The following is a 13,290-nucleotide window of genomic DNA, read 5'->3' as shown; positions in this document are numbered from 1 at the left end:
TCCATGGCAGACTAGCATCAGATGTCTTCCTCCTTCATTGGGGGACAGGTCTTCTGTATGTGTATCCTCGAATTCCTCTCGTAGAGAAGACTTTGCTAAAATACAAGCAGGATCTGGGGATCATGATCCTAATTGCTTCTTATTTGCAAAGGCAGATCTGGTTCCCTGTTCTGGAATTGTCTTCTGAAGAACTTTGGAAGTTGTCCTGTTTTCTGACCCTCATAACACAGGATGAGGAATCCCTTCTAAATTCCAATTTCCAGACTTTAGCCCTCATAGCCTGGATTTTTAGAGTGTAAAATTGGCATCTCTAGGCCAGTCTGGGGGTGTCTCTTGAGTTTTGCTTGCTTCCAGAAAAGACTAGAGGTGCTATTCATTTTAAGTGGAGAAGGTATGCCACCTGGTGTGAGGGCAAGGCCCTAGATCCTTTCACTTCCTTGAAAAAAGCAAACAAACAAACTGCTTGAATACCTCCCGTGTCTTGAGTCTGGTTTGAAAATCAACTCTTTAAGGATTCACCTCTGTGCATTTAGTGCTTACTATTCTTGTATAGGGGGTAAGCTCATCTCTGTACAGCCTCTAGTTGTTTGATTCAGGAGAGGTTTGTTATTGACTAAGCCCCCATCAAATGTCTTACTGTGTCAAGGGATCTCAATGTGGTTTTCGCCTAGCTGATGTAAAATCCTTTTGAACAACTTGATTCCTGTCATCTTAAGTTCTTAACCTGGGAAGTAATTTTTCTTGTGGCAGTCACTTCAGCTCACAGAGCTAGTAAGCTTCAGGCTCTAGTAGCTGATCTACTCTGTTTTGATGAAATTTAATGTAAGTAGTTACCCGCACACCCCTGAAGTTCCTAAAGTTGTGACTGAGTTCCATCTTAATCAGTCATCCTGCCAACATTTTTCCCTAAACCTCATGCCTATCCTGGCGAAAATGTACTGCATACCTTAGACTGCAAGTAAGCTCTGGCCTTCTACTTGAAGCAGACTAAAGACCATAGACAATCCACCCATCTTTTTGTTTCCTTTGATCCAAATCTGTTGGGAATAGCCATTAACTTGCAGATTGCATCTCATTTGCTTATACCCAGTCTGGGCTGACTTGGGGGTGGTGTTAAATTCACAATGTTGCAGCCATAGCGACGTTGGTAGCCCACTTGAGATCAGCCTTCATAGAGGAGATTTGTGAGGCTGCAATGTGAGCTTTCATCCACACATTCGCATCTCACTATTGTCTTTAACAGAATTCCCAGCATGACAGCTAGTTCAGTCAGACAGTCCTGCAGAATTTCTTGTCTAGAATCAAACTCCACCCCCCCTTCACTCCCTGACCCATTTTCTGTTCTGTTCTAGGCTGTATCTCCCCAGTAGCATGTTTTCTTTTTCAGATGAATTACAGGACAGGCCTCAACATTTCAAGTCCATCTTGTCCTTGCCTTATTGTTTTTGGTGAGCCTGGTAGCTAGGGATTCCCAGCTGTGAGAATGGGAGGCCTTCTTGTCCTGAGAAAGCAAAGTTACTTACCTGAAGCAGGTGTTCTCCAAGGACAGCAGGCTGAATATTATCAGAATCTCCCAACTCCCCTTGAAGTTGTATTCTAAAAACTAAAGTGTTGTACTGAGGGACTGCTACTTGCATGTCAGCAATAGACACCCATGCATGCGCAGTATGGTGCAGCTAGAACTTTCTAATCTAATCTAATGCTTGACTTTACATACCGAGTCATCATTCAAGGAAAGGTCGACTCGGTTTTCAATAGTTGGTTATCAAATAAAAAAAACCTGAAAAAAATAAGACTAAGTTTGGTAAAGTTAATTTTCAAAGTGTTTAGCAAATAAAGTAGTTTTTAAGGATTTGCAAAAAGGTTGAAGTGAGCCGGAAATCCTTAAAAGAAGTGGAAGGTCATTCACAGTTGAGATAGCTTAAAAATCAGAGAGTGACTGAAAAACTTAACTCCCTTAATCCCTTTTTTGGAAGGAAGAGAAAATTTGAATTGTTGATCACCTGTTGCAAAAGAAAATCTATAAACATTCCAGGATAGAGGAAGGAGAGGAGTAAAAATACCATGTAAAATTTTAAAAACAACACAAACACTTAAATTGAACTCTAAAACAAACTGGGAGCCAATGATGACTCTGAAGCAACAGCGTCACGTGATCAAATTTGTTTCCCTAAAATCAATTTCACAGCAGTATTTTGAATTAATTGCAATCTGTAGAGGCAAGGTTTTGTAACACCAAGGTAAATAACATTGCAATAGTTGAGACGAGATAAAATAATTGATTGAACTAAGGTGGAAAAGTGACAATGATGAGCAATGTCTAACCTTCCTTAGCATACGTAGATTAAAAACACATTTCTTGACCACGGAGTTAATTTGCATATTTTAGCTAGCTCTGTTGGAAGATGTCACCCAGTTAGCTGTGAGAATATTCAGCCTGCTGTCCTCTGAGAACACCTGCTACAGGTAACTAACTTTGCTATACCAAAAATAACTCATTTGCAGACAAGGCTATTTCTTGTCAGGTGGAATTTTTTTTCCTATTTTCTCCTTTTTTTTTGAAGGCAGCTTATGTCTAGAGCTTTCAATTTTTTTAGCTCCATAAAGAAAAGTGGAGAAAATAATTTACTAAATAATGTCAATAGTCTTACATATGCCAATGAGGATATTTTATTGCCCTGTTAGCACATCTCATTTGTCAAGTTAAGGTTTTCTTAAACCTTTTTTTTTTTTTTTTTTCTATCTTAGGCTGCAGGATTGGGTCGTATGAGACCCAATACTCTTGTTGTTGGATTTAAGAATAATTGGTTGCAGTCTGATATGAAGGATGTGGATACCTACATTAATATATTGCAGTGAGTATAAAAATAATGTTGAGGTACCTGTAGCTCTAATATTTATAGCCTTTTTTTCTACAATAAATTATAACTTGTATTTTTACCAATGTGTCAGGAATGTGGGGAGGAGAACAGAAATAATGCTGCTTGAAAAGAAAGAAGGACATGGCAAAGAACTGTGCTTGATATGCCAGTATTTGAGTCCAGCCAATAACAAGTTGTGATCAACAAGCTTGAAAACAGTGCTCAAATCCAGGGATACTACTAGGGCAACCCTGCCCAAACAGAAATAGAATGCAGATCACTGAGAAGTGAAGCCACAGCAGTTTTGATGTTCTACCCAGGTCTAAAACCTGATTCACAAGGGTGTAGGACATTAAAAGATTCAGTATGCTGAAGCAAATGGGAAAGAACTATTTCTTTTTTGGTTTTAGATAACAAATTGGAGGTTGGAAATAGCTCTGTAGCTAAGGGATAGGGACAGATCTTGATTGAGCTTCTTCAGGATTAGATAAGCTATGACATGTTTCCACTCAGAAGGTGCTAGACCTCAGTGAAGACCATTTTAGCTATAATTTTCCATACTGTTTTCTGAAACTCCTGAAACCTACAAGAAAAGGATATCATGAGCTAAAGTTCCTTTGTCATTGTTGCAGGGCCAACATTTATTAAAGGAGGAAAGTTAGTTTCACCACATACATTTTGCAGTATTCAAAATGCATGATAAGCAAATTATAAAACAAATGATCTAAATTATTATATTATATGATATATATTATATTTGAATATAAGTTTTGGGAGGGTGGGGTGGGATATAATCTTTTTCTTGAGAAATTGTAGAGCTTCAAGTGATGTTGTATATTAAATGATTTTATTGTACACTTGTTGAAAGATTTAAAATGAATAAAGATTTATAAACAAAAAATGCATGATAAGTGAAGTACATTTAGTAAAATGTACTGAAACTAGACAAGCAAAACACTCAGCAAACTTTTGTTTCACAAACCGTGCACTGCCCCGATAAACGAGCACTTACAGCTGCAGGCAACGTCACTTCAGATGGATGCCTCTTCCGTCCGCCGGCCAGCCTTCCACACCGGGTGCCTTCTGCACCATGTTGGAGAGCCTCAGAGCCCACGCAGCCGAGTGCCGCCCCACCTGCACGTTGTGTAACATCACGCACAACGTTGATGATTATATATAGTCATGTGAAAAAATTAGGACACCCCATGAAATATTCAGTTCTTTGTTAAGAAATGTTCACAAATTGATGTCAATTTTTTTTTTTTTTTTTTTAATTTATCTCTGGAAAAGAAAGTGGTGTAATTGCAGGCAAACAACAAATATTTTCCTTGATTTATTCATGAAACAAAAATATCCACAAAATGTGTATTCTAGCAGAGGAATAAATTAGGACACCTTACAGCCTAATAGCTATTGTTACCACCTTTAGCTGAAATAACTGCAGTGAGATGCTTCTTGTAGCCATCTACCAGTCTCTGACATCAGTCTGAGAAAAGTTTGGCCCACTCCTCATTGCAGAATTCTTTCAGCTGTGAGATTTTTGAGGGTTTTTTGGTTTGTTTAGTTTTTTTTTTGCATGTACAGCCCATTTCAAATCACCCCACAGCATCTCAATTGCATTAAGATCAGGGCTTTGACTTGGCCACTCCAGGACTCTCCATTTTAAGTTTTCAGCCAGTCCTTGGTGGATTTATTGGTATGTTTTGGAAGGCAACAACAAACAAAAAAATCCAACTTAACTGCAGGCAAATAGCAAAACAAAGAACTAAAAGAGCAAAGATTGCAGTGATGATGTACAGGACGCCAAGACTTTATTAAGCAATCATAAAACACATAAAACAGTTTGTTTCCAAAAGGACTGATAAGACCGTACCCAACATGGTCCGTGTTTTGAAGAAACACTCCTTCCTCGCATGTTTCCCAGGTTTTGAAGATGGTAAGCGTGGATATGAATGTCTGAAACGACTAGACCTGTGCCCAGAAGAATGATGATGTCCTCGCACACGCTCATGAGAAGCTGAATGGTACCTAGAAGAGTGAAGCTTCAGAGAAGGTGACCAATGCTTTGATGGTCGACGCTTTGGAGAAGCTGAGGACCAATGCAGGTGAAGACGATGCTTCGGTGCAGATGAAAAACAACGTTTCGGTGAAGGTGAGAAGCATTGCTTCAGTGGACGTGAAGAATGACGCTTTGATGCAGGAGACCGAAACTTTGAGGAACGATGCTTCGATGGAGTAGAGCGATTCCTCGAAGACCGGTGTTGAGAAGCAAGGCTTGAGGAGGAGGATCAGTATGGTTGAGGTGGTACCAATGAGGCAGCCTTGGTACCTTCACTTGGCATGGAGTGATTCTCAGGCTGGGCCAGTACCAGAGGAGCCGATATGGGAATGAGCATTTGAAACATGCCCCCAAACTCTGACTTGAAGAGAGCATCGAGCTTCTCTTTAAAAAGCTTGCACCAATACCAGAGGGGCTGATGCCGGTATCACTGGTGCTGCGGCTCACTCCGGTGAGGAAGACATCGCAGAAGGGATCTGAACAAACTAGAAGAATGGGCAACGAGATGGCAGATGAAGTTTAATGTGAAGAAATGTAGTCTTGCATGTAGGATACAGAAACCCGAAGTACAGCTATACGATGGGAGGGCTGGTAATGGGTGAAATTACCCTAGAAAAGGACTTGGGGGTAATAGTGGACAAGACAATGAAGCCGTCAGCACAGTGCACAGTGGCCTCAAAGAAGGCAAATAGAATGCTAGGTATTATCAATAAAGGTATTACAGCCAGAAGGAAAGAGGTTATCCTGCCGTTGTATCGGGCGATGGTGCGCCCGCATCTGGAGTACTGCATCCAATATTGGTCGCCGTACCTTAAGAAGGATATGGCTTTACTCGAGAGGGTTCAGAAAAGAGTGACCCGATTGATAAAAGATATGGAAAACCTTTCATATGCTGAAAGATTAGAGAAACTGGGGCTCTTTTCCCTGGAAAAGCGGAGTCTTAGAGGGGACATGATAGAGACTTACAAGATCATGAAGGGCATAGAAAAAGTGGAGAGGGACAGGTTCTTCAAACTTTCGAAACCTACAAGAACGAGAGGGCATTTGGAAAAATTAAGAGGGGACAGATTCAGAACCAATGCTAGGAGGTTCTTCTTCGCCCAAAGGGTGGTGGACACCTGGAATGCGCTTCCAGAGGGTGTGATAGGACAGAGTATGGTATTGGGGTTCAAGAAGGGATTGGATGATTTCCTGAAGGAAAAGGGTAAAGAAGGGTATAGATAGAGGATTACTATACAGGTCCTGGATCTGATTGGCCATCGCATGAGCGGACTGCTGGGCACAATGGACCTCTGGTCTGACCCAGTAGAGGCACTGCTTATGTTCTTAAGATGCCCCTCTAGATGTGGAAGCGAGCTGCATCAGGGGTCTCCGTTTGGCTGATACAACTTGACTCTGTACCTTAATGGCCTGAGACCCTATCTGGGAAGCTGGTGGTTTCTTGGCTGGCTTACCTGCAGGAGCAACCAATGGCGACACCGTCTTGGACGCCGGTTCTTCTGGCGATGTTGATGCCTTGTATATCGAGGGTTTGGTTGGTGTTGGAGGTACCGAAGCAGCATCCATACCTGAAAAGCTGCTTTTGCTGGATCAAATGGTTCTTGATAGACTGCTTCTGTAGTGTTGCACAGCGCGAACAAGACTCCACAAGTTGGTCTGGCCCCAGACACTGGATGTACCACTTGTGGGGGTCCGTTAGAGAAATAATGCACTGGCACCTGCTACACTTTTTAAAGCCAGTTAATGGGCGGGACATGGAAGGGAAGACTGCCTCAGCCAAATCAAAGTCTGAGGTCTGAGGTGGAAGACAAGGCCCTGCCATCAAAAACAGCTGAAAATTAAACTAAGAAAATATATATATTTTTTTTCTTAGTTTTATTAAGAGAAGAATAAAAAAAGGATCAAAAGATCAAATAAGAAATTCCGCGGCGAGAAGGCACACAAAAAACTTGTGGAGTGATCAAAGACTTTGCTGCTCCACAGAGAAACGAAAAATGAGGAGACATGTGCCTTGCGTCTGGCGGGAAGGCACTTGCGCATGCGAGGTGTGGTCAGTCATGAACTTTCTAAAGTTCTTCATGCAAAAATTCTTTTGCAGCTGTCCGCATCAGAGCTCCATGGATGGCATCACCCATATGTGAGAATATCTGCCTGCTGCCCCTGGATAACATCTGTTAACAGTAAGTAAGTGTGCTATATCTCCCTTCCCAGTGAAGGTGGCATGGTATTAAAGATGCCCAGGGCCGCATGCTGGATTTTGTTCATAAGAAGCTCTTTGAGGCTGCAATCTCATGTTTGAAAGCAACTGCGGTGGTGTATTTTGTCACCTGGGCTTGCTACTCCAATTTGAACCACGATACAGAGACTATTGTCAGGAGGGATCTTCAGTTTTTAATGTTTTAAAAGTTTCTCAGATTTTGTCAGCCTTTTATGGAAAGCCTATTTAATGGGACCGGGAAGCACTGTGCTGCCCAAGGGCACATCATTTCCACTTAAGGGGGATCCTTCCTCCAAACAGGTGTCCCTGCTTCATACCATGCCAGCTTCCACTGTCATTCAGTGCAGGACTGGTATGATTGGAAGTCCCTTCCCATGCTGCTGTTTTCGCTGGGCTCTTCAGCAACAGTAGCTGATGTGGGATCCCTTTCGGGGGGTCCAGTATCCAGGGGCAGGTGTGGCGGCAGATCAGAGATGATCACTCCATGAGTAGCCATTTCATGTCAGCGTCGGTCTCCGATGTCATTTTTGATACGCTGTCTATACTGAAGCTAGATGCCCAGCAACCTTCCACCTCGTAGTACTCCATCATACATGGCACTAATACACTTATGAACTTTTTTCCAGCTCACCCAGATCTTATCTCCTTGGTCACTGACCAGTGGGAGAACCATGAAGACCAACTTAAGTGGCCAAAGCTATGTCTCTGCTCTATCCTATGACTTTGGACTTCCAGCTACTGTTTGTCCAATTGAAGGTGGACTCCACAGTGGCGTAAGTGACCAAGCGCATCGCCCTTCCTAGTGAAGGTGGAGTGATGCTGAAAGACACACAGGACTGTAGAGTGGATGCGGTCCTGAAAAGACAGAATGAAGCACTGACTTTGGGTATCAAAGCTGCTGCAGCTGCTTCCATACCAGACTGCAGATGAGTCCCTCGGAGCTTGGGGACTCCTGTCTTTACATGTTTAAGGAGGCTATAGATTGTGGCTGATACTCTTTGACATCATTAAACTCCTGGGTAAGATTTCAGCTTATTCTATTTCAGCCCACCGGATGCTCTGGATTAGACAGTGGGTGGGCGACTCAGCCTCCAAGGCCACTCTCAGCAGATTACCCTTCAAGGGGCAGATGCTGTTGGTTGAAGGGTTAGACGACCTCATAGCCATTGTGGCAGATCGTCACCCCAAAACCCTAACAGATAGTAGAAACAGTCAACCTGGGTAACCACTGCCAGATGGATCCGTATGGTGATTTCTTCTTCTTACATTTCTACTGGGAAACAGCTGCCTCTTTCCCTGGCAATGCATTCCACCAGAGGTGTAGCAACCTCATGGGCAGAATCCCAGGCCAATTCACCTGATGAAATCTGCAGAACTGCTACTTGGCCTAGTCTTCACACTTTTTTACTAAGTTCTATAGAGTGGATGTGACAGCTCAAGAGGATGCCACTTTTGGATCCTCGGTACTGCGAGCAGACTCATCTGTCCCTCCCTATATGTATGACACTGCTTTGGTATGTCAGCTCATGTATAGACTCCTGTGTATCTGCAACAGAATGACAGGTTCTTACCTCTGTAATCTAGGTTCTTTTAGGATACACAGGAGTCCATATTACCTTCCCTATGAGGACTTGTTTTGATTCGCTTAATTTCTGCCTCGGATATTGCCGATGTTGCCTCGAGACCTCTTCTAGTATTATACTTAAGATTACGAAAAGATGCGTTTCAGATATTGGAGTTTCCCTCTCTCTTCTCTCCTGGGAGGGTCACATATCTCCTGCTTGTTTTCCTTAGCAGGTTGGATCTGAGTTGCTCGTGATTTTTTTACTCTGTTTACTTGTTCAGTGTTTTGATTATTGTTCTATTTCTAAGTTTCAGAGCAGAATCTGTTTCAAGTCAGGGAAGTTCCCCGTGCCTCTCTCTCTTCTTATATTTCAGTAGAGTTTGATTGCCTTGGTACAACTGAGGGCTGGATGCACAAAACTCGCTATGTTAACTATTGTTAACCAGTTTAGCATTGAAATATTTCAACTATCGTTGCCCAAAACGGCAAATTGAGGTCTTTTCCAAGGTTTGTAACAGCCTCTAATAATGGTATGTAAATACATTATGAGCTTATCAGTATTAAAATGAGCACTCCGATTGATGTCCACATGATGCACAAAATGAATCGCTGGCCTTTTAACAATCTAAATTTAGCGACAGGTCAGGAGATGCCGGTAGAGTTGAAACGTGCATGTTGGAAGCATATACTTGGCAGGTCTGGGCCTGCGATGCATGTGGGAATTCATTGAAAAACTTTTTTATGGGATTGAATCTTAATATAATGGGTATGTGTTAAAGGCGGGTGCATCTCGTATGCGCTGGTAAAAACTGCCGTGAAAGTTCCAAAGGGGAAACCGTGGGGGTAAGGGCAGGTGGCATATCTAGAATTGTGGCTCATGCATGACATGCTTTTTCTGGCGCATGTGCATATTTGTGCCGTTATACTTGATGTATTCTGCGCATGTGTCAGGCGCTTTCTCTATCAACTGATCAGGTGGGATAACGGCAGTCCTCCGCAAAACTCATTTACATGTGAAGTTGTTTAAGCATCAATCACCGTTTTCAAATTGGACAGTGAACCATCCCCACAGCAACCCACATGATTTTAACTATTTTTGTGCATCTGGCTCTGAGGAGGATTCTGTTTTCCTCTGCAGAAGGGGGAGGAGTTCTGAAGTTCTTAAAGGAATATCCTTTTGCAGTTCTCGGAAAATGGGAATCAACAGCTCAAGTATGGACTCCTCTGTATTCTAACAGAACCCAGATTACCAAGATAAGAACCTAATCCGTCGATTTCTTGAAATGTTACCAGGTCCAGTTTCCCCATAGACAAAACTTTAAATTGTGTCTTAAGCCAGCTTACTTTAGTTTTAAAGCTTGTTTTGGTTTAAAGTCCATGTTGTCTTAAGTATTTTATTTTGTAATGGCATAATTTTGAACAATTTTATTTTTCATTACAGTGATGCTTTTGACTTTCAGTATGGGATAGTTGTCATTCGATTAAAAGAGGGTTTAGACATTTCTCATCTTCAAGGACAAGGTAAATTTTCATTTGCACTGAAATATTTTCATGGGTAAAAGGTAAAACAGAATGGCTAAACTGTATAGAAAAGTGTACAAATTTAAAATTAATTTAGCTGTTTCCATTTCTAAATACAGATTGTATATGTGATTCAAATTAGATTTGGGACATTTGCTCTTAATGTTGGGGGAAAATTAATATTTTAAAACCTTATGATATCTGTAGTATCTTTTAGTTAAATTTATTTTTATAGCATTTTCTCTTGCCAGTAGCTACCTTTAATATGTTTGATTACTGCCAGCACTGTATTTTCTGGGTTTTTTTTTTTGCCTCTGGGAAGCTCTGAATTTCTCTGTACAATTAAGCTTCTTGTAGGCGAAATGGCCTACATGTAGGCATATTTATGCCTATGTGGCATAAATACACATGAGGCGAGTCTTTCAATTGAAAGGAAGCTCCGTAATGAGATGGCATAGGATCATGTTAAGAGGTGATAGGCTCAGGAGTAATCTAAGAAAATACTTTTTTACAGAAAGGGTGGTAGATGCATGGAATAGGCTCTCGGTGGAAACAGACTGTCTGAATTTTAGAAAGCATGGGACAGCAATATGGAATCTCTGAATCTGAATGGCTGCCACCAGTCCTCGCAGGATGAGACTGGCGGCAGCCATTCAGATAGGGGCGTGGGGCCGAGCAGGGAGCATGAAAAGCTCAGTCCTGTCGGATGCACCGCGAGATTAGAGGCAGTGGCTCAGCACGAGGCAGGAACGCGGAAAATTGCTCCTGCCCCATACACCGCTGGCCACCAGGGATTAAAACTGGCGAAAAAAGTACGGGGGGGGGTTAAATTAGTTGACCGGGACAGGGGTTGGGTTATGACCCGAATATAGGACGAGACCCCCCATTTATGGGCCATTTTGACCCCAAAATCTCATCCTATATTCAAGTATATACGGTAATAGCCGCTAAGATATTTTGGTGTGTTTTGCCATAGCATTATTTTTCACTTTTGGGAGTTTTTTTGACAATGGAATTTGCTAATCCCTGTTTTGTTTTGGCTTCAATTCCAAAATGTCCTGGAAGTCGTCCTTAAATTATTTTGCCTTAATAAATACATTGGCCATGGGACTATTATAGCTAGTTTTGTTTAAAAGTATAACCTGTTTACCTGTTTCTAACTGTTTTGGAGGCGTTCCCCTGAGAAGCTGCTGTCATCTGAGGCAGCTCGCTCTGGTATATAATCTGTGCTGCACTGAGCGTGGGGAGAAGCTACTATATATAATTGTGCTAATAATGTGAGGAAAAAGACCTTCTTACCTGACACTAGCTATTTTGGAAGAGCCCCTCTTGACTGTAGAGCATCTGCTGAAGTTATCTGAGATGGCCTCTTTTGGTAACCCCCCACATTATACTGAAAACTTCACTTTTCCCTAAAAAAACAGGGAAAAAGTTAACTTTCCAGAATAATGAGGGGGGTTACAACCCCCAAACCCCCCCCAACGCCGCACAACGCTGGCGTGATCTGTATTCAGTAAAGGGGGGGTTCCCCACCAACACCCCCCCATCGGAGCCCCTTAAAACACTGTTTTTCTTCGGTGCGGGCTTCCGCCTTGTGCTCAGTTATCTCGGCGCGCCTTTGACTATGAACCGGCAACAAGAGTCTTCTCTGCTGATCTGCTTCCTATCATCTGCAACATCCTTTCATTATATGCCCATCTGTTGGAGCATCTTATTGTTACTGCAATAGATTAATCCATTATTGCTGGCATTAAGGACATTTATTTTCCTGTTCATCCACTACACAGTTCAGATTTTCTTTTACACCCATGTCTGAAAAACAATCCAATTATCTTGCCTGTAACAAATTGTCTGATTCAGTACATCAAGCTCTGTCTTTGGCAGTATTCAAATCCAGACTCAAAGCCCACTTCTTTGAAGTTGCTTTCAATTCCAAATTCCAATCTACTTGCTAAGGACCAATATCTGTCTTAGCATTCCTTCTGTAATTCCTCCCATCCACCTGAGCACTGTGTATAGATGCACCTTCATGTCTAGTTTGTCTTGACTAGATTGTAAGCTTTTTTTGAGCAGGGACTCTCTTCTATGTTTTGATGTACAGCACTGTCTATGTCTAGTAGTGCTGTAGGAATGATAAGTAGCAATATGATGTAGAATATGATGTAGTAGCACTATGATGTAGAAACACAGGCAACTGGATCTGCGGAAAGGTTGTACCATACTTAATTACCATACTAGATCAGACCAAAAGTCCATCAAGCCCAGTATCCTGTTTCAAACAGTGGCCAACCAAGGTCTCTAGTACCTAGCTAGATCCCAAGTAGTAAAACAGACTTTATGTTGCTTATCCTAGGAATAAGCAGAGATTTCCCCAGAACATTTCAATGACCTATGAACTTCTTTTGTAGGAAATTATCCAGACCTTTTTAAAACCCTGCTAAGCTAACTGATTTCACCACATTCTCTGGCAACAAATTCCAGTGTGGCGCAGTGGTTAGAGCTACAGCCTTAGCACCCTTAGGTTGTGGGTTCAAATCCATGCTGCTCCTTGAGACCCTGGGCAAGTCACTTAATCCATTGCCCCGGGTACATTAGAGTGTGAGCCCACCGAGACAGATAGAGAAAAATGCTTGAATAACTAAATGTAAACCACTTAGGCTATAAGTGGTGTATAAATACTATAAATAAATGTTCTGTGAATAAATATTTTCTCTGGTCTGTTTTAAATCTACTACTTAGTAACTTCATTGTTTGCCCCCTAGTCCTAGTATTTTTGGAAAGAGTAAACAAGCGATTCACGCCTTTTCCTTTCCACTCGGCATTTTATAGACCTCTGTGATATCACCCCTGAGCTGTCATTTTCTTCAAGCTGAAGAGGCTTAGCTGCTTTGGGCTTTTTTTCATAGGGAAGTCATTTCATCCCTTTTATCATTCGCCCTTCTCTGTACCTTTTCTAATTCTGCTATATTTTGAGATATGGCGACCAGAACTGCACACAGTATTCAAGTTGCGTCCAAACCATAGAGTTATACAAGGGCATTATAACATTTTCATCTTTGTTTTCCAT

The 13,290-nt window shown here is 41.9% G+C and overlaps 1 protein-coding gene across 1 annotated transcript in view; it reads left to right on the top strand.

Annotated features, from left to right (window-relative positions):
• Positions 1–13,290, top strand: part of SLC12A2 (solute carrier family 12 member 2) — a 333,014-nt gene that overhangs the window by 243,941 nt on the left and 75,783 nt on the right. Inside the window, exons 18-19 of the mRNA XM_033928970.1 lie at positions 2,749–2,855; positions 10,144–10,223. Coding sequence (XP_033784861.1) covers positions 2,749–2,855; positions 10,144–10,223 — 187 coding nt within the window. The remainder of the gene's footprint in view (positions 1–2,748; positions 2,856–10,143; positions 10,224–13,290) is intronic.

The sequence above is a fragment of the Geotrypetes seraphini genome, chromosome 1 (assembly GCF_902459505.1).
Source record: "Geotrypetes seraphini chromosome 1, aGeoSer1.1, whole genome shotgun sequence".
NCBI lineage: Eukaryota > Metazoa > Chordata > Amphibia > Gymnophiona > Dermophiidae > Geotrypetes > Geotrypetes seraphini.
This window is presented reverse-complemented; position numbering and strand designations above follow the sequence as displayed.